Source organism: Astyanax mexicanus, chromosome 13 (genome assembly GCF_023375975.1).
Source record: "Astyanax mexicanus isolate ESR-SI-001 chromosome 13, AstMex3_surface, whole genome shotgun sequence".
NCBI lineage: Eukaryota > Metazoa > Chordata > Actinopteri > Characiformes > Acestrorhamphidae > Astyanax > Astyanax mexicanus.
Genome location: NC_064420.1, coordinates 22,809,866 through 22,831,955, shown reverse-complemented (window position 1 = coordinate 22,831,955; position 22,090 = coordinate 22,809,866). Strand labels below are relative to the sequence as shown.

The following is a 22,090-nucleotide window of genomic DNA, read 5'->3' as shown; positions in this document are numbered from 1 at the left end:
ACTATTAAACATTTTAGTCAAAAAACTAAGACTAAAACTAAATCAAAATCACCTGTCAAAATTAACTGAATACAAGGTATTTTTGAAGTACAACTATTTTTATAATTTTTGAAAAATATAATTTAAAATATGAGTGATTCTCCATTACAATTTAGAATTTTTAGTTACTTACATAACTTCAGTTTGTTATTTATAAACAGACAACACTATTTAAAGTGATGTTCAAGCTATCGTTTTTTTTTTTTTTTTTCCCATTTTCTTTTTTTTTCTTTCAACACATAGAAAGCAGCCCCGCTCTATCTTACATGCAGCTTTTATATTAAACACAGTGCAACCAAAGCCTCCCCATATTTTAGTTAAAGAAAAGAATAAAGAAAAAAATTAAAAGTACTATACAGGTTTCTGAAAGAAGCAAATGTCTCTCTAGTGAGATGCCCTCTGCCAGCTTATATATGTGAAGATGTACAATCTCCATTATCCTATTTTGAAAATCGCATTAAAACAGTAATTTGATTAATCATCGATTAATTAATTTGATTAACCTCTCAGCCCTATTGACATTATTATTAGTTTCTTTAATGTATTCACACAGTTTTCAACCTGCGTCCACAAATTGAGTTTCCCTTGGTGGTGAGAGAAATCTGTTTGCTGTGTTGGCAGCGCAGCTGAACTTTTTCTAGCAATGTTTATTATGGTTAGCGGGAGGGACGCTGTGTAAAACAGCAGCGCGGCCTGAGGTCTGTGTGCGCGGCTCGGGGGAACCGGTGTTCTGTCGAGTTATGCTACCCATCGATAAGTGTTTTTTTACGGCACCGCGCATTCGCCGATCAACATTTTTTTGTACGATTTTATGTTTTTAATGATAATTCCTTACGTTTTTATTGAGAACATTAAACTATCTGCTTGAATGTTAAAAAAAATCATGTAAATAGCAGTTAAAGCATAGCAATGGCAAGTTAAAAAATAATAATGAACAGTAAAACTATAAAAATACGATTTACAGTCAACTATATGACCCTAATTTTTAAACAGTAAAGAAAAAAATGGATCATAGAAACCTATGCCACTTGTTCTTGAAAATGTTTTATGGGGTGGTCTGAACAAATACTGCCTGAAAGATCCAAATTATTAAGTGGAATAATAGGTCATTAAAAAAAAACAATTTAATTTATGATTTGTTGTACTTTTTTTTACATCAAATAATTAAAAGTAACTGTGTAACTTTTACTCAAAGTACATTTTAAATTAAATTTTTTACTTTTACTCGAGTAGATTTTTAGATGGCTCCTTTTTCTTTTACTTGAGTAGAATTTTAGCAAAGTAAAGATACTTTTACTTAATTACAATTTTTCAGTACTTTTTCCACCTCTGCTATACAGGTTTCTGACAGAAGCAAATGTATATCTACTGAGATGCCCTCTGTCTGCTTATATATGTGAAGATGTACAATCTCCATTATCCTATTTTAAAAATAGCATTGAAACATACATTCGATTAATAAAAATTCATTTGATTAACCTCTCAGCCCTATTGACATTATTGTTATTAGTTTCTTTAATGTATTACTTATTTCTTGGTAGTTTTCACACTGGCATAAACGGTGGGCTCTTCAGTGTCTCTTTCTGATTTGCAGGCTTCAGATGAGAAGGTCACGTTGTTCTGAAAGTAAAAATACAAACATGTTTTTTCTCATTAGTTACAGTAAAATCACCTGTAAACTTTACACAAAACAACTATATGAATTTTAACTACTGCTAACATGCTGTTTTAAGAACACATAATATATAAGAACACAGTGTGCAGTGAAGTGGGGAGATCCATTTAACCCCTTGTATAACCCATTATATAACTGCCTATATATTAAGGATTCTATTCAAGGAATACATAAAAAGCTTAAATGTTTGATAAGAAACTTAACTGAAAATCCTATTTGTAATTGTAATTAAAAATATTTTGAACATTTGAAGTAAATCTGCAACTGTTAAAATATATAAATAAAAATGATAAAATATTAAATTGATTTCATTTCATTCCTTCAAACCTTGACGGAATTTAAGAGTTTGGAATTGAGACCTGATACTGCTCTGAAATTATTACGTGGATTAGAGAGTGAACAGACAACTTGTCCAAGTCTTCTGTAGAAATCTGTGAAGCCCTTAAAGTTCCTTTATGTAAATAACTTATTTTATTGCAAAAAAAAGGTGTTTGTATGACCTTCACCTGTAGCCTGTATATGGACCGAGGCCTGTTAAGGGGTGTGTGTGGTAATGTGGACCAGTCACAGGTTGGTTTAGACAGTCGCAGTCCTAAAAGGTGACTGCGATTTATTTATTTTTTTAATGCTTGTTATGAAGAAAATGGTCATAAAACATTAAATCTACACATTTTACCACAGTTCAATGTGTAGATTTAATGTTTTATGGCCATTTTCTTCATAACAAGCATAAAAAAATCACTAGTGGTTTATCTCAGTAGCTAGCTAACTTTCCCATTCCACCTTAAATGGTGCAACAGACTGCAGGGAACGCAGCATGTAAGGTGAAACGGGAAAGTAAAATATTCAATTCAATTCAATTTTATTTATATAGAGCTTTTTACAACAAAGGTTGTCACAAAGCAGCTTTACAGAGAGCTTATGAGCAGCACCACAGAGATACCAATTTTATGGTAACACAGTGGCCAGGAAAAATTCCCTTTAAGAGGAAGAAACCTTGGAAGGAACCAAGACTCAGAGGATGGTCAGAGGATACTCCCCATTAAAGAGTACCGTATTTTTCGGGCTATAAGGCGCACTTAAAATACTTATTTTTTCCCAAAAATCGTCATTGCGCCTTATAATGCAGTGCGCCTTGTGTATGGATTTTGCTTGTGTTTACTGACCTCGATTTTTATGTGGTACACGGCGCTCTGTTGTGCAGAATTCCTCACCCACGCCAGAAAAAGATCCCCCTCTTGGGCTAGCGCGCGGTTACCTTTGACTGCCGTACTGCCTCTCGGCTGTGGCTCAGGGTAGCTAGTTTCCACTGTAGCTCCGTGGCCAGAACAGGGTGCCGGTAAACTTTCCTTCCCACCCGTTCTGGGGTAATAGCACAAACTGTTTCTTTTTAGCGCCCACTTCTAAGTAAAGTTAACCTCTTAACACGCGCTGGCCCACCGGCGGGCCAGAAATATTTAATATTTCATAACTGGCTGTGTTTCTGAATAGTTATGAACAGTTACAGGTTCAATATAGACATCCAATATACCATTTTAAAGCTTAGAATCTCTGCTTTTGAGCTATTTAGCCTATTTAGCGGAATATCCTTTCAGAAAATAAACATTTAGGGCGAAATATGCCCAAAACTCTCATATTTGCGTTTATCATTCGTCCATATTTCATCGAATGCGGTCATGTCATACACCATTCGAACCGTCTGGCTCTCCGGATTCCAGAACTGTGCTTTTACTGTAGGATGTATGTTTCATGAATTAGAGCTGCGTCAGAGCGCATGTTTCCAGTAATAAAAGGCTCTCCTTTTGTCCTGGGGTAACCTCCGGTCACTGCCGCCACCCCCCGAACACACACCCGCGCTCAGCCACAGGTCCTACCTTCAAAACGCGTCCAGACTAAAGAGAATCCATCAATCCAGTCTCCTGTAATCCACAGTTATATCCAAACAGCGCTGGAAATCACTTCATCCAGAAATGAAACTTATCCTTTATCTCTGTTTTAAAACCGTTTTATTCACCGAATTCGGCACAACACGCTATTATAGTCAGAAGCCTCGCGGAGTAATGCGGTACTTGCTGTGCTTCAACATAATATTATGGTCTGTCGGAGCGTCGCGGATATTGTGAAGGATTTATTGCTCAGAGTTATTGTTACTGATATAAATAAAGTTTAATTTAGTGCGCCTTATAATCCAGTGCGCCTTGTGTATGGACTAACACTAAAAATAGACCGTTCACTCATCGTGCGCCTTATAATACGGTGCGCCTTATAGTCTGAAAAATACGGTAAGTAAGAAATGGACTATAATAATCAATTGCTCCAGCATCTGCCCTCAAGTTAACTACTAATTTTTTTTACACAATAAGGTGCACTATCAATAAACGTCTATTTTCTGGTTTATTTTCATACATAAGGCGCACCAGAACATACATGCATTTTAAGCGGCATTTGTTATGAACAGGGGTGTTTTTTCTTCTTATTCAGCAGCTCTTACTGCTGTGTGGCAAGAGCTGTAAAGCTAAGCTAAGCTAAGTAAACAAAACTATATATATAAAAAAAAAAAAAATTCAGATAGAGTCAGACAAGTCACACCAGGCTGGATATTAATATACACAGATTTTATCTCCTGAAAACTGTTCATTTGGGTGAGTAAAGTGCTTCTGTTTATTTACAGTAAGCTTAAATATCCAGATATCCACTAAGGCTGGAGCGTTAGCATTAGCAGCTAACCGCTAATGCCACCTGCCACCCGACAGCGCTACACTGAGGAAAACCAGTAAACCTGTAAACCAGGGCAATATTAGCTAGCCGTTCGTCCCAAAAAGCTTGTTTTAACACAGTAAACATGAAAAAAATGCTAATAGTGCTGGAAAACTAAACTAAAAGTCCTGTTTAATGCTGTACTTCAGCAGAGTGGGTTTACTGCTCCTTACAACCTGACTGGTTAAAATTCATACATAAAACGCACTGGATTAAAAGGCACACTGGCGATACTTGGATTTTTGGGGAAAATTATAGTATTTTAAGTGTGCCTTATAGTGCTAAAAACACGGTAGATTAGCAGCAGCTAGGTTTCTGAACTTTAGCACTCCTGCTATATATCTGTATGTGGTGCTTAAAGGGTTCACTCTGTTCAAAGAGAAAAGAGAAATGGGATTGAGCCTAAGAATCACTGAACTCAGGTGGACATCTAAAGACTGAATTTAAATTTTAATCCATCTACATACCTGCTTTTCTGCTTTCTTGGACTTTCTACGAAAAGCTACGTCCGCGTAGGTCACATCCTCCTCAGCCTGGAGAGAGCATTAAAAAAAGTAAATACATAAATATCTATTTAACTATTTCAATTATATATTCTGTTCTTTATTTCTCACACAAACCTGTCTTTGTGTTGGTTTTGCTTTTTTATCATGAACTACGGAAGAGTAGATGACATCGTCCTAGAGGAAACATCATGCACATCAGTGAGTTTCTTAAACGGAACGATTTGCTTATTTATCGTAAAGGTACAGAAGAATCTGATTGTGCATGTTTGTACTTCAGTCTTTGGGGGCTTCGCCTTCTTTCCATGTGCAATAGATGCGTATGTAATATTGTCCTTGAAAAAAAAAACACAAATATGTCATGAAAGACCCGCTAATGGATCTCTGAACCATGCAAAAATCTATTGTATTATTATCATTATTGAACCAATTTTTTACAGAAATCTCTAATCCATAATAATCCATAGCACAGTATTCTGTACATTAAATAAATATACATTTCCTAAAAACATGAACAAACTTATCACTGCCAAAATCTACATAAAAACTGAGTAACTCCTAAAATTACAGCATAGCATAGCAGATGTCGGCTAGATGTTTACTTTTCTAGCTGATGTTATGAAGTTGTTAACTTCCACAGCTGATATTAGGTAAATGTTAACTACTATAGTTGATGTAAGGTAAATGTTCACATCAGCTGATGTTATGTTATGTTAACTACATGCAAAAATCTATTGTGATGTGATTTTTACAGTATTATTATCATTAACCCATGTTTACATAAATCCACAATCCAAACTAATCTATAGCACAGTATTCTGTACAGTAAAGAAATATACATTTCCTAAAAACATGAACAAAAGCATCAACAACAAAATCTACATAAAAACTGAGTAACTCTTAAAATTACTAAAGCAGATGTCGGCTAGATGTTTACTTTTCTAGCTGAAGTGATGTAGATGTCAACTGCTATAGCTGATGTTTGGTAGATGTCAACTGCTAAAGCTGATGTGAGATCAATTTAAACTACTATAGCTAATGTAAGGTAGATGTTAACTACTCTAGCAGATGTTAGTAGGATGTTAATTACTACAGCTGATGTTAGGTAGATGATTTGAGAAAAATGTTAACTACTATATCTGATGTGAGATAAATGTTTACTACTATAGCTGATGATAGGTAGATGTTATCTACTATAGCTGATGTTAGTTAGATGTTATCTACTATAGCTGATGTTAGGTAGATGTTAATTACTATAGCTGATGTTAGGTAGATCTAAGCTACTACAGGTGATGTTAGGTAGATGTTAATTACTATAGCTGATGTTAGGTAGATGTTAATTACTATAGCTGATGTTAGGTAGATGTTAATTACTATAGCTGATGTTAGTTAGATGTTATCTACTATAGCTGATGTTAGGTAGATGTTAATTACTATAGCTGATGTTAGGTAGATGTTATCTACTACAGCTGATGTTAGGTAGATGTTAATTACTATAGCTGATGTTAGGTAGATGTTAATTACTATAGCCGATGTTAGGTAGATCTAAGCTTCTACAGCTGATGTTAGGTAGATGTTGATTACTATAGCTGATGTTAGGTAGATGTTATCTACTACAGCTAATGTTAGGTAGATGTTAATTACTATAGCTGATGTTAGGTAGATGTTATCTTCTACAGCTGATGTTAGGTAGATGTTAATTACTATAGCTGATGATAGGTAGATGTTATCTACTAGAGCTGATGTTAGGTAGATGTTATCTACTATAGCTGATGTTAGGAAGATGTTAATTACTGTAGCTGATTTGAGAAAGATGTTAACTACTATATCTGATGTGAGGTACATTTTAACTACTATAGCTGATGTTAGGTAGATGTTAATTACTATAGCTGATGTTAGGTAGATGTTAATTACTATAGCTGATTGTTAGGTAGATGTTAATTACTGTAGCTGATGTTTGGTAGATGTTAGGTAAATATTAATTACTATAGCTGATGTTTGGTAGATGTTAACTACTATAGCTTATGTTAGGTAGATGTTAACTACTATAGCTGATGTTTGGTAGATGTTAATTACTATAGCTGATGTTTGGTAGATGTTATCTACTACAGCTGATGTTAGGTAGATGTAAGCTACTACAGCTGATTGTGCATGTTTGTACCTCAGTGTTTGGGGGTTTCGCCTTCTTTCCATGTGCAATAGATGAGTATGTAATATCGTCCTTGAAAAAAACACACAAATATGTCATGAAAGACCCGCTAATGGATCTCTGAACCATGCAAACATCTATTGTAATGTGATTTTTAGATACATTATCTAAAAACATGAACAAAACATTAATGTCAAAATCTACATAAAAAATGAGTAACTCCTTAAATTACTATATCAGATGTCAGCTAGATGTTTACTTTTTTAGCTGATGTTAGTTAGATGTTAACAACCACAGCTGAAGAGATGTAGATGTTAACTGTTATAGCTGCTGTTTGTTAGATGTTTACTCTAGATGATATTATGTAGATGTTAAGTCCTACTGCTGAAGTGATGTAAATGTCAACTGCTATAGCTGATGTTTGGTAGTTTTTTTTTTTTGGTAGAACAGTGTAAACATTTGTCAGATAAGCAAGCATACTGGATCTTGCATTTTAAAAATAACTATACTGTAGGTATATCTGTAAGTATATGTATGTACATGTGTGTATAGTGATATATAAAATAAACAAATTAAATGCAAAGCTCTAGAAAAATCAGGTGAAACAGATGCGTCATAACTCTTCTGTTAAATGTCCGTAAATCAAGATATTTTTTTTCTTCTACTTTTGGGAAGTTGTTTATCTGTCTGTTTCTAATCATCACATTTTTAAAGTTGTTTTTACCTCTTTATTTCCTCTTTGTTCTGTTTCTTTTCCACTTCTCCTTTTTCCTTCAGAGAAATTTACACAGAACATCAAACATCAACAACACAGGTATGGTATTATATATATATATATATATATATATATATATATATATATATATATATATATATATATATATATATATCGCTCATAAAATATAATTTTTATCTTCTGCAGGGTAGAGTAAGGGTGAGCGATATCTTTTTCATTTATTTGAATTTTGTCATCATCAGGTAAATGGTATTTTATACCATATTTTCTTTAAAGCTGCAGTCCTTAAGATTTTTTTTATTTTAAATTAAAAGCAGTTGTGAGTGTGGAGGGCGAAAATATTCTACTATACTGCATCAGCTTGCCTCTGCGATCGTCCCTGCAAATACAAATGGCATATTCCCCTGACTATTCCTGTCCCCAGAACAGTACATGTATAAATGTGCACACAAAAATAACTTTGCAAAAGTAAGATATGTAAATAAGAACATTATTTAAAAACTACTTAGAACACGGAAACTCTGTAACTATAAACTTTGACATGATTTTTTTTCATTGTTGTATGACTCTATATCCTATCTATGCTTTAAAAATATGTTTTTCACAATAAATCCGAAATCTTTAAGTTAAAATACTCATTCTAGTTCTGTCCCTGGGTTTCACTCAGTCCTGTTACCGTAACACATCACCACATCTGAAACATCTGGAACATTCTACAAGTCACATCTACAACAGGAAGTGACATCAGCTGGTTCTTCTGAAGACCACAGAAAGATCAAAATTAAGTTTCCTCCTTTATGTTTCTGTATATTTTTGTATCTTATCGTAACTGTGACTGAGGAGGACAATCTCAACACTCAGTCCTGTTACCTAAATAAATTCTTAGATCTTATTTGTTTATTTTTAAATTACACATTTTAGGAAACTCACTAGAATGTGCTCAGTGTCCACATGCTATTAGTTCATGCTATATGTTTTTGCTAATTCTATGCTAAAAACTAATTCCTGTTACTTTCAGTCCTGTTACTCAAAACATAAAATTAACAGGAGTGAGTTCCAGTATCAGAAGTGAGTTCCAGTAACAGGAGTGAGTTCCAGTAACAGGAGTGATTACCAGTAACAGGAATGAGTACTCTGGTTCATTGATTTATCAATATGAATATTAGTTAATGTAAACCACTTTTTCCAATTCTATTTGGTTTATAATTTATCCATTTGTTTAATAAATTGCATGATAATAAATTTGTTCCATTTCAGGTTTGGGTCTTCTTGAAAAAAATGGGTTTGCATCTTTTAGACAAATGCAATGTGCACGCATTTCTAGTGATTTTTTTTGTCATAAATATAAATTATTTAAGTTTCCATTTATTTTTAAATAAACAATTTTTTAGTGGACTTGCTTTTGAACATGTTTTTTAAATGTTTAATGTTTTAAATTAGATTTGGTATCAGGAATGAGAAAAATGTAACCATCTTCGGTATTGAAACCTTGTAAAAAAATAAGTAAAGCTGCCTAAGATTGATCAGTACATGTTTTGTATAATTAAATATAGTTAAATACACGTGTTATTAGATTAAGAGTTGAAAAACTGTAAAAAAAAAAATAAAATAAAAATAAAATCAGTTTAATTTAGAAGAGTTACTTTCAAGCAAATGACACTCATTCAGTTTTAAAATTCATTCTTTTTTTTTTTTTTTTTTTTACATACATTCATTTTTAAAAAGGTCTGGTAGGTTTTTCTGTTTTTTTTTCTGACAATTCTTGCTGGTTACTTGAGCAACAGCACTGCTGTTAATGGCACTAAGATAAGAGCTACTACAAACATTGAGATATCAGAATGGCAAACTTAACAAAACAAGTCTTATTTGAATCTGCTCATTAATCAAAATATTTTATGCATCCAATATATTTGAAGTGCTACACATTAGCTGTACATGGTGTTTGCTGGATGTTTTCTGGTGTGCATGTACACGTGCATACTCTTATTCATACCTTTTCTGTGTTTGCAGAAGATGTATGCAGCTGCTCCTAGCAGTAAAAGCAGGATCAGAAACACGCAGCTGAGGATGGGCGTCCAGTACGTCCAGTTCATCTCAAAGGTTGTATTACCTAAAAATTTATTGGGTTATTTATTGAAAAGTTTTGGTCAGATTTAATCTGACCTCAAAATCACAGTAAAAATCTCTAGCAAAAGGAAAAACATCATGATGACTGATCATCCCTGTAGATAAAATGACTGAAATCTTACTGCTAGTGTTACATCAGGTACATTAAAGGAGAAATAAGGTGTGAAATGGACTTGAGGTGTAGTGAAACATGATAACGGATATGAACTATCAAATAGCCCACGTCTGTTCACCCCAGCAGTGCTTTAAGATGATGCTCAGGCTTACAATGGCTTAAAACGAGGCACTAAGAACTTTTAAAGTGTACAGATTGATTATTGTAAAAGACTGTTTATACATACACTAACTTGAGGTAGTTCTTTAGGAGCCGCCATCTTAAAAATGAAGTCAGAATAAATCGACTAATGAGCACAAACGAATAGGTAGGATAAGTTCAACAGATTGCAATGTTAATTCTGTGGAAATGCATAAATTCCAGCTTGAGCTGAAAATAGCTGATGACTGTCATGAGAATGAGAATGAAGAGACCATAAAGCAAATTGCATGAATTTGTTTTGTTCATTTTCGTCTAATGGTGTAAAAATAATGATTTCTTTGTATGGGTAACGCTATGCCCCTATCACTCGCATTGTAAGCCGGTTGGGAGCATTGGTTAAAAGCGCTGTATTTTGGAATGCTGGGCGAGAATGGAGGTGGGCTTTTTGACAAATGTTTGTACTCGTTATCATGTTTCAGTACTACACAGTACTACAAGTCCATTTCACACCAGAGTTCTCCTTTAATGGTGTATGTCAGTTTACCTGTAACATTAAGGTTCATTGAGATGAACTGTGCATTGCTTATTGAACATCTGTATGTGCCGTTGTCTGTCTCATTCAGGTTGGAGAGAAGTTGAGAGAGATTTGCTGGATGTTTCTTGTTAAACATGTGGATTCTTCCTGCATAGCGTCCTATTTTATTGGATACTTCAGTCCTATTTGAGTCTACATGCTCCCATTTTATGCTAACAGGTCTGGTCTGTGGGTCAGTGCAGGAGCAGGACAGCAGAACAGACTCACCTGGTTGTCCAACAATCGGAGTCTCCTGAGAGCTTGACAGTGTACAGTCTGCAGAAACATAAAGCATTCTCATAATGTGTGTGAGTTTGTGTGTGTGTGTGTACACAAGATTGACTCCAGCATAGGGCTGCATGATATATTGTTTAAGCATCGTCATCTCAATGTGCAATCACAGTAAAAATCTCCAGTACAAAACATCATGATGAGTCAACATCCTCACAGATAAAATGACTGAAATCTTACTGCTGGGGATACATCAGGTATTAACATTAAAGGAGAAATCCGGTGTGAAATGGACCTGGGTTGTAGTGAAACATGATAACGAGTATGAACTTTTATTGAAAAGCACACCTCCGTTCACCCCCAACATTCTGAAAAACAGTGCTTTTAGCGGATGCTCACAACAGGCTTACAATGCTAGTAATAGCAAAGCAATCACTATTTGTACACCATTAACAAGCTCTAAGTAGCTCCACATTTCATTGGTAGAATTCTGAGGGTCCTGACATTTAAAACAAAGCAATAAGAACTTTGAAAGTGCACAGATAGTATATTAAAAACACTGTTTATACACAAGGTATCTTGAGGTAGTTTATCAGGAGCCACCATCTTGAAATTAAGTCACAATAAATTGACTGACAAGCATGAATGAAAAGGTAGGATAGGGGAACAGATTGCAAAGTTAATTCTGTGGAAATGCATGAATTCCAGCTTGAGATGAAAATATCTGGTAACTGTCATGAGAGTAAGAATGAAGAGCACTATACAACAAATTACATAAATGTGACTTTTCAGATTTTATTTTTATCTTTCAAGTAATTGTGCGTTAATTTTAAAATGGTGTTTTATAGGGATGCAGCGGTTCTCGGTATTTTATCAAACAGTTCGATACACCCAGATGGACCAAGGTATTTCGGTGCATGCAACGAATGAACGAACACTCTGGTACTGAATGGCCAGGGGCAGGGGCTACTGAGCGCGTGCTGTTGGGGGGGGGCGTAGGTTGGTGGCTGCAGTGAGTGCTCCTCCTTCTCCACACCACCATAAATTGGCTGTTTTTGGGCTGTTTAAATGAGTGAAATCTTTTTAGAATGATGTTAATGAAAGCACAGACCTATTATTTAATAAAAATGTGCAAGAACAGCTAAACACAGCTCTGCACGTCAAACGTGGACAAGTGGAGAAGCTGGTGTGTGAGTGAGCCCCAGAGCTGCATGATTATAATATTCTTGGTATTCTACCAATGAAGGATGAAGCTAATTTGAGGTTGCAAATGGTGTAAAATAGTGATTTCTTTGCATGGGTAACGATATGCCCCTATCACTTGCATTGTAAGCTGGTTGGGAGCATTGGTTTTTTGACAAATATTTGTACTCGTTATCATGTTTCACTACTACACCCCAAGTCCATTTCACACCGGAGTTCTCCTTTAATGGTGAATGTTAGTTTACCTTTAACGTTAAGCTTCATTGAGATGGACTTTTCGTTGTTGATTGTACATCTGTACGTGCCGTTGTCTTGCTTGGTTAAGTTGAAGAGAAGTAGAGAGAGATTTGCTGGATGTTTCTCATTAAACATGTGGATTCTTCCTGCATAGCGTTCAGTTATATTGGATACTTCCGTCCCATTTGAGTCTACATGCTCCCATTTTATGCTAACAGGTCTGGTCTGTGGGTCAGTGCAGGAGCAGGGCAGGAGAACAGACTCTCCTGGGTATCTAACAATCTGATTCTCCTGAGAGTTTGACAGTGTACAGCCTGCAGAAACATAAAGCATTCTCAAAATGTTTGTTTGTGTGAGTTTGTGTGTGTGTGTGCACAAGAATTACTCCAGCATAGGGCTGCACGATATATCATTTAAGCCATTGTCATCGTGATGTGCAATCACAGTAAAAATCTCCAGTACAAAACGTCATGATGAGTCAACATCCTCACAGATAAAATGACTGAAATCTTACTGCTGGGGTCACATCAGGTATTAACATTAAAAGAGAAATCCGGTGTGAAATTGACGTGGATTGTAGTAAAACATGATAACGAGTATGAACAACAAATTCCGTTCACCCCCAGCATTCTAAAAAACTGTGCCTGAAAGAAGTAGAGAAAGTAGAAAAAGTAGAGGGAACTCAGGGATTTTGGGCTAGAGTTGGAACAGTTTGATGAAGGAGTGTGCAGTTAAATCCCCATTTTTGTTAAATAGAGGAAGTGGTAGAGTAGAAGAAGGGGAATTGTTGGGAAGGAGGTGGATTGTGAACTTTTGTCACAAGAGGTAGTTAGTTAGGGCAGGTATTTGAAGGGCGATTGATTGATGCAGGGTGGAGTTAGAGCGTGAAGTTTGGGCATGGTCCTTCTCATAAACTTTTGTTATTACATAACATCATTTTGCGTGCAGGAGGGAACTCTGGGAATTTGGGCTAGAGTTCAAACTGCCTAGTGTCTGCAAAGTGTCTAGTTATATCCCCAAAATTGGAGTTTATATGAAAGCTAGTTTGGAAGGAGATTGTCTCAAATCATCTGGTTGGGAACCAATGTATAGTTGATACGCCTGGGAAGACCACCAGCCGAGGAGCTTGCTCGGGGATTCCTTGTCTGGAAGCATTTGATGCTGCACCAATGCGAAATGAGTGGGCGGAGAATTGGTCTGGTGAGTAACCACTGAGAGAAAGGATGCGGCGGAGATGGGTGTGGAACCGGTGCCTTGAGTTAAAATTTCCAGATTCCGTTGTGAATAGAGGATCTGAAGATGATTCTTGTTGAAAGTCCAGTTTAAATAAATAGAGGATTGTGGTTTTGCCAGTTTGGTTGTTTTTTTTTTTCATTTGATCTTGAAAGTCAAGGATGCTAAGATCTGATAGTTGGGGATATGAGAAGGAGTTGTGGGAGATTTTAAAGGAAGTGAATCCGAAGAAATATGCCAGAAGAAATAGGGTTTGAGTGATAGGTGCTCGATGATGTGAGGTTGGAGTTTCTGATTTTTGGATTCCTTTCAGGAAGAGGGAAATTTGTGGGTGATTAGAGGAAGGGTGTGGAATGCCAGTAATGAGTTTAGTGAAGAAATTAATGGCGGCCAGATGGACTCTGGGTGATAAGGAATGGGCAAAATGTTGAGTGTGAATAAAAGTGAGGAAAGCGGACGTTACGGATGGATGATGAGGAGGGAAAGAGGTGTAATGTGTGAAGTGGAAATTTTTGGTGGAGAGAGTTTGTGGGGAGACGGCTGAAAGGATGGTTTGTTGTGCTTGGAGGATTAGTTCGTTCAGATGGGGGTTAGGTCTAGTGTAGTATGTGAAAATGGAGGTACCGCCATTGGGTTGCAGTCTGCATTTGGTGCCAATCTCCGACATGCAATATTCCTTGAGCATAATGAAATGGTGGAGGGATCGGACAGAAGAAGCCAAGCGGAGGGGGTGGGAGATGAAAGAACGACTCTGTGGTATGATTTGGGTTGCGTAATTAAAGTGGCCGAGGACGGAAAGAAGTTGGTGCATAGTACGGGTGGGGAAACAGAGGAAATCAGATATAACAAAAGTGACGTTGCACTTGTCCTGAGGTAGCGAAGCTTTTAAGGAGGCGAAATCCAGGATGTACTTGAGAGATATTGCGGGACCAACGGTCCTTTCCTCCGACAGCGGGACACAGAGATGCGTGAAAGTGCTGGTTACGGATTCGAGACCAGGCGAGGGGAGCGAAGAAGGTGGATCAACGACAAAGTAATCCAGGAGGCGGAGTACAAATGGGAGCCTGTGTTTATTATGCAAAATCCAGCAGAGCGCCTCAGCAGTGATTCAAAAACCTTAGGGCTACTTTTGCACCCGAAAGCTAGGCGAATGGAAAAATAAAACTGATCTTCCCAGCGGACTCCAAAAAGGTGCCAGGAGTCAGAATGGAGGGGAAGGATTTTAAATGCCGAGACCATGTCAGCCTTAGACAGCCAGGCACCCCTGTGACAATGCCCAGAGGATTAATCCACAACACGGAAAAAGGGGTTATGGGATGAAGGACCGATCATGAATCCACTAGAGAGCTCCTTCTGCAATAGGGAAGACACGACGTCAGGCTCGGCCAGTGCAGGAAGGAGGTTAGGGCAGGTGAGTCAAGAGCTTGGCGAGGGGATGAAACCCGGGGAGAAGCCGAAGAGAAAGCCATCCAGGAGGCGGCAAACAAAGGCAGTGAAGGCAACCTGGGAATAAGCAGAAGCATGGTGGGAGGCGCTGCCACACACGTTGCAGGAGAGGGAACTTCATCCCATGAACACACGCCAATAAAGTATCCAATATCAAGGACAGATAATCATCCAATTCCTGACGACGCGATGGAAAAGCTAAACAGATGATGTACCGGAAGATGGAGAAGATGGGGCCCGGGTTGCGCAAGGTGAGCAAGATGCCGCCGGCATCTAAGACGTGATGAGCAGAAGTAGTGGAGGGAAGAATTACTGAGAAAAGGTTAATGTCTGCACCTCGGAGAATGTGGTTTCGCAGAGAGGAGGAGACCAGGGGAGGGTTAAACATCCGTGCTTTGGCCGGAGGGGGGCAGCTGGCAGTGGCGTAGACCGAGAGAATGAAGGGCAGGGAGCTCCAGTGATGGGCAGGGCGAGTGCAGCAGACTGGGGAGGAACAGTGAAAGAAGAGGCAAGGAGAGGCTGAACTGGCATAAAGTAAGGGAAGGAGAAAAGCTGGCTGGAATATACGGGTTGAGGAACAGTAGACGGAAAGCGGGGTGGAGTTAGAGCATGGAGTGTGGGCGGGGTACTTCTCCCAAACTTTTGTTATTACATAACATAATATTTTACACCATTAACAAGCACAAAGTAGCTCCACATTTAATTGGTAGAATTCTGATGGTCCTGACATTTAAAATGAGGCACAGAGAATTTTGAAAGTGTACAGATAGTTTATTAAAAAAGACTTGATGCAGTTCTTTGTGAGCCGCCATCTTGAAATTAAGTCACAATAAATTGACTAATGAGCATGAATGAACAGCTAGGATAGGGCAAGGGATTGCAAAGTTAAATCTGTGGAAATGCATGAATTCCAGCTTTTGCTGAAAATAACCGTTGTGTGAGCATGAAGCATGAAGAGCTCCATACAACAAATTGCATAAATCTGACTTATCAGCTGAATTTTTGTTTGTTCCTATCTGTTTGAGTTATTAAGCCTTATAAAATAAAAATGCTGTTTTAAATGTCAGGGCCCACAGAATTCTACCAATGAAGTATGAAGCTGCCTTAAGCTTGCTAATGGTGTAAAAATTGTAATTTCTTTGCATGGGTAACGCTATGCCCCCATCACTCGCATTATAAGCCGGTTGGGAGCATTGGTTAAAAGTGCTGTATTTTGGAATGCTGGGGGAGAATGGAGGTGGGCTTCTAAAAAAAAATGTTTGTACTCGTTATCATGTACTACAACCCATGTCCATTTCACACCGGAGGTCTCCTTTAATGGTGTATGTTAGTTTACCTTTAACGTTAAGCCTCATTGATATGGACGTTTTATTGTTGATTGTACATCTGTATGTGCCGTTGTCTTGCTCAGTCAGGTTGGAGAGAAGCAGAGAGAGATTTGCTGGATGTTTCTCGTTAAACATGTGGATTCTTCCTGCATAGCGTCTCGTTCTATTGGATACTTCTGTTCCATTTGAGTCTACTCGCTCCCATTTTATGCTAACAGGTCTGGTCTGTGGGTCAGTGCAGGAGCAGGGCAGGAGAACAGACCCTCCTGAGTATCCAGCAATCTGATTCTCCTGAGAGTTTGACAGTGTACAGTCTGCAGAAACATAAAGCATTCTCATAATGTGTGTGTGTGTGTGTGTGTGTGTACAAGAGTGACTCCAGCATAGGGCTGTACGATATATCGTTTAAGCATAGTCATCTCAATGTGCAGTCACACTAAAAATCTCCAGTACAAAACATCATGATGAGTCAACATCCTTGCAGAAAAAAACACTCAAATATTACTGCTGGAGTTACATCAGGTATTAATATTAAAGGAGAAATCCAGTGTGAAATGGACTTGGGGTGTACTGAAACATACAGTAGGGAAAAAAGCATTTAGTCGGTCAACAATTGTGCAAGTTCTCCCACCTAAAAAGATGAGAGAGGCCTCTAATTGACATTAAAGGTTGAGAGAAAATCACATTGTCTGATTTTTAAAGAATTTATTTGCAAATAATGGTGAAAATTAAGTATTTGGTCAATAACAAAAGTTAATCTCAATACTTTGTTATATGTCCCTTGTTGGCAATGACAGAGGTCAAGGTTGGCATACACCGTTGCTGGTATGTTGGCCCATTCCCTCATGCAGATCTCCTCTAGAGCAGTGATGTTTTGGGACTGACGGCAGCAACACAGACTTTCAACTCCCTCCAAGAGTTTTCTATGGTGTTGAGATCTGGAGACTGGCTAGGTCACTCCAGGACCTTAAAATGCTTCTTACTAAGCCACTCCTTTGTTGCAGTCCTGGCAGTGTGCTTGGGATCATTGTCATGCTGAAAGACCCAGCCTTGTCTCATCTTCAATGCCCTTGCTGATGACAGGAGGTTTGCACTCAAAATCTAACAATACATGGCCCCATTCATTATTTCATGTACACGGACAAGTCGTCCTGATCCCTTTGCAGAGAAACATGATGTTGTCACCCCCATGCTTCACAGTTGGTATGGTGTTCTTAGGATGCAACTTAGCATTCACTCTCCTCCAAACATGACGAGTTGTGTTTGTACCAAACAGTTCTACTTTGGTTTCTTACCACATGACATTCTCCCAATACTCTTCTGGAACATCCAAATGCTCTTTAGCAAACTTCAAATGCGCTCGGATATGTACTGGCTTAAGCAGGGGGACACGTCTGGCACTGCAAGATCTCAGTCCATGGCAGCGTAGTGTGGTAGCCGTTGTAACGTTGGTCCCAGCTTTCTGCAGGTCATTCACTAGCTCCCCCCTTGTGGTTCTGGGATTTTTACTCACCGTATCTTGTGATTATTTGGACCCCACGGGCTAAGATCTTGCATGGGGCCCCTGATCATGGGAGATTATCAGTGGTCTTGTAGGTCTTCCATTTTCTGATTATTGCTCCCACAGAAGATTTCTTCACACTAAGCTGCTGCCTATTGCAGATTCAGTCTTCCCAGCCTGGTGCAGGTCTACAATTTTGTTTCTGGTGTCCTTTGACAGATCTTTGGAGTGTGACTATTTGAGGTTGGGGGCAGGTGTGTTTTATACAGATAACGAGGTCAAACAGGTGCCATTAATACAGGTAATGAGGCTGCGTCCAGAAACCCCAAAAGTGTCTTTTTCCTACCGATCCTCCTCCTCTCCTCCGTGACCCGGAAACTGATTTCGTGACGCCATCTTGCCGCCTGTCCGAATACCGTAGGAGATGAAAGAAGCCACTTAAAATTCTCCTCTAGGAGGCTTCCAACGGAGGGAACATAAAAGCTTCCTACTCCGGAAGACTTTTAAGGATGTTTGAATGACATCACTGCATCCACGCCCACAGAGCATGTGGGAATGGAGAAGGGAATGCACAAATATACGTCATAAGCATATTAATTAACTAGGTTCCTTATCTAACTAAACAGCCAGTAAAGCAGTAATATAATTTTTTGTTTATATAAGCTGTATGCTCAGTAAAAATGATCCCATATTTGTAACATGATTTATATATAATCTCTAAATCGCTTGATCTCTAAAATGTGGAATTGTGTTTATTGATCTCTCGTTTTTATTTTTGTGTGTGAAGCTTTATCCAGAAGCTGTGATTGGCTGGGCAGTATCCGGCATGTGCTGAAAGTGAGCGTTGTGATTGGCTCAGTTCATCGGTAGTCAACATCCTATTTAAAAAGGATCAGCCGTCCCATTTCCTCAATTACAGCTCCTTCCCTCCATTCCTCCTCCTCCTCTCCTCTCCTCGATTCCTCCACCTTCTTCCGGGTAGGAGAGGAGGAGTAGGAGAGGAGGAGTAGCAAAAGTTTCTGGACGCAGCCTGAGTGGAGGACAGAAAAACCTCTTAAAGAAGAAATTACAGGTCTGTGACGGTCAGAAATCTTGCTTGTTTGTAGGTGACAAAATACTTCTTTTCCACCATTATTTGCAAATAGATTCTTTAAAAATCAGACAATGTGATTTTCAGTTTTTTTTTTAATTTGTCTCTCATAGCTGATGATAGTCTACCTATGATGTCAATTACAGGCATATCTCATTTTTTTAAGTGGGAGAACTTGCACAATTGGTGACTGACTAAAATACTTTTATTCCCCACTGTAATATGTATGAACTTTTACTGAAAAGCACAACTCCGTTCACTCCCAGCATTCTGAAAAACAGTGCTCTTAGCCAATGCTTACACGAGGCTTACAATGCTAGTGATAGCAAAGAAATTGCTATTTTTACACCATTAGCAAGCTCTAAGTAGGTCCACATTTCCTTGGTAGAATTCTGAGGGTCCTGACATTTAAAACGAGGCACTGAGAACTTTGAAAGTGCACAGATGGTTTATTGAAAAAGACTGTTTATACATATACTAACTTGATGTTGTTCTTTGGGAGCCGCCATCTTGAAATTAAGTCAGAATAAATTGACAGATGAGCATGAATGAATAGGTGGGATAGAGCAAAGGATTGCAAAGTTAATTCTGTGGAAATGCATGGATTCCAGCTTGAACTTAAAATAGCTGGTGACTGTCATGAGAATAAGAACAAATTGCATAAACGTGACTTATCCGATGTTCATTTTCGTCTGTCAAATTATTGTAATTTTTAAATGCCATTTTAAATGTCAGGGCCCACAGAGTTCTACCAATGAAGTATGAAGCTTCTTTGAGGTTGTTAATGGTGTAAAAATAGCGATTTCTTTGCATGGGTAACGGTATGCCCCAAGTCCATTTCACACCGGAGTTCTCCTTTAATAGTGTATGTCAGTTTACCTTTAACAGTAAGGTTCACTGAGATGGACTTTTCATTGTTGATTGTACATCTGTACAGGCCCTCGTCTTGCTCGGTCAGGTTGGAGAGAAGTAGAGAGAGATTTGCTGGATGTTTCTCGTTAAACATGTGGATTCTTCCTGCATAGCGTCTCGTTATATTGGATACTTCCATCACATCTGAGTCTACATGCTCCCATTTTATGCTAACAGGTCTGGTCTGTGGGTCAGTGCAGGAGCAGGACAGCAGAACAAACTCTCCTGAGTATCCAACAATCAGTTTCTCCTGAGAGTTTGACAGTGTACAGTCTGCAGAAACAAAGTATTCTCATAATGTGTGTGTGTGTGTGTGTGTGAGTGTGTGTGTGTGTGTGTGTGTGTGTGTTTGTGTGTGTGTGTATACACAAGAGTGACTCCAGCAGTTTACCTTTAACAGTGAGGCTGAAGGTCCTGTGCTGGTTCTGGTTTATCCAGCATGAATATGTTCCTCCATCCTCTACAGTCAGGTCTGAGATCAGTACAGAGAGGTTTCCTGGAGAGTTCTGCTTAAACGTCTGAACTCTGTCTCTGTATCTCTGATGGAGTTCAGTAGAGAAGAGATCTTCATGGTCTGGTGTTCTCCACTGTACTCTTTCAGGACTGTCCTGCAGGTCAGTACAGGAGCAGGACAGAAGAACAGACTCTCCTGATGATCTGATTATTGGAACTGTCTGTTTATTCTCTGACAGAGTGCAGCCTAAATTAAAAACACACACAACAGACATTCATTTATATTCACATCTCACAATAGTGTGGGATTGTTACTGTAAAACAGTACAGTAGTACAGTAAACACATGATGCATTAAATCTGATTTAACTGTTCACATCTAGGACCACAAGTGGGTGAGTCAAATCTGATTTGAGTTCACACAGCCCTAAAATATCAGATCCATGTCTCATTTAGGCATAAAAGGGGATGTGAGACACTTAAGCCTGGTAATAGAGCTGTGCGATATGACTAAAAATGCATTCCCTGATATACACTTTAAGACTTGTTAAAAAATTGCAATAATTTGCGTTTTGCACTATTGGATCTTAAGAAGAATCTAAGCAGAGCATCAAACTGCAAAAAAAAAAAAGAAATGCGAGCAAGACACAAAGTGTTGAGTGGGCAATTTATTGAAAACAACAATTTAACTGAAATGGGCTGTTCATCAGCTGATCAAAAGTTTAAGATCATAGCTCAAAAAAAAACACTCAGTAATGAGTAGCTCCACTTTTCGTGTTAATCACTTTAAACACTTGTTGGTAACACTTTATAATACTGTTCCATAGTTAATAGGTAACTAAGCAGTAACTAAGCAGTAACTAATTAATAGTGCTGCATTAACACCTAAATATTTTCTATTAACTACCAGGGAGTACTAAATAATTACTCAGTAGATAGTACTGAACTAATGATTATAGTAGTTTACTATTAACTCCGCATTAATTACTGAAACTTACATATCTCCTGGAGAACTACTTATTAATAATGTCTCCTAATAACTATTCATTAATTACTGCTCAAATCAACATTAATTACTGAAAACCCTTACATCCCACCTGGGGAACTGTAGATCTAAATCAGTCTACACAATTATTCTATCAGTGGTGATATTAAAGGCATATTTGAGTGACACCATTTGTAGTAGTAGTAACCTTAATTACCTTATTATCATCATTATCTTCCAAATATTAGCAACATATAGTAAAATACTACAGTGTGTCGTAATCTGCTTAAACCCCATTTTTAAAATAAAAAAAATAACGTAATATTATTACATAGTAGACATTATTTATGTTCTCCAGAAGACTCTAAGACTGACTGTACTCAATTTTGTTTTAATGGTCACTGCTTTAATTTTCAGCACCAACCTTATAAACGTTCATATTTAGCCTTGCAGTCTCACAGACTTTAAGTGCGCATTATTAGGGTAATTACGGTAATTCCACAGCGCCGGACCGCTAGCCTCTATCAGTGTGTTTATCTGCTGCTGCTGCAGGTTCTTCTATCAGTGGTGATATTAAAGTCAGTGACACCACTTATCATATATTAACCTTACTTACCTTAGTATGCACAATATCTTCCAAATGTTAGACACACTGA

General features: G+C 37.9%; 1 protein-coding gene and 1 long non-coding RNA gene across 40 annotated transcripts in view; one reads left to right on the top strand and one right to left on the bottom strand.

Moving 5' to 3' along the window:
- Positions 1 to 300: 300 nt before the first annotated feature.
- LOC103046516 (polymeric immunoglobulin receptor) overlaps positions 301 to 22,090 on the bottom strand; it is a 235,265-nt gene continuing 213,475 nt past the window's right edge. For 13 of the 39 annotated variants that reach the window (XM_049486305.1, XM_049486306.1, XM_049486327.1 and 10 more), the window contains 11 exons: positions 20,389 to 20,697; positions 19,965 to 20,270; positions 12,496 to 12,801; positions 11,045 to 11,092; positions 9,853 to 9,969; positions 7,848 to 7,894; positions 7,136 to 7,195; positions 5,250 to 5,309; positions 5,092 to 5,151; positions 4,939 to 5,004; positions 301 to 1,659 (listed from right to left, as the gene is read on the bottom strand). In XM_049486305.1, the coding sequence (XP_049342262.1) occupies positions 1,567 to 1,659; positions 4,939 to 5,004; positions 5,092 to 5,151; positions 5,250 to 5,309; positions 7,136 to 7,195; positions 7,848 to 7,894; positions 9,853 to 9,969; positions 11,045 to 11,092; positions 12,496 to 12,801; positions 19,965 to 20,270; positions 20,389 to 20,697 (1,472 nt within the window). In that variant the 3' untranslated portion in view covers positions 301 to 1,566. Of the gene's footprint in view, positions 1,660 to 4,938; positions 5,005 to 5,091; positions 5,152 to 5,249; positions 5,310 to 7,135; positions 7,196 to 7,847; positions 7,895 to 9,852; positions 9,970 to 11,044; positions 11,093 to 12,495; positions 12,802 to 16,502; positions 16,558 to 19,964; positions 20,271 to 20,388; positions 20,698 to 22,090 lie in introns of all 39 variants that reach the window. The other 26 variants (XM_049486320.1, XM_049486318.1, XM_049486326.1 and 23 more) reach the window with 8 other exon arrangements.
- The window catches only part of LOC125806731 (uncharacterized), a 220,008-nt gene continuing 208,707 nt past the window's right edge, over positions 10,790 to 22,090 (top strand). The window contains exon 1 of the long non-coding RNA XR_007441554.1: positions 10,790 to 10,865. This is a non-coding gene — a long non-coding RNA (uncharacterized LOC125806731). The remainder of the gene's footprint in view (positions 10,866 to 22,090) is intronic.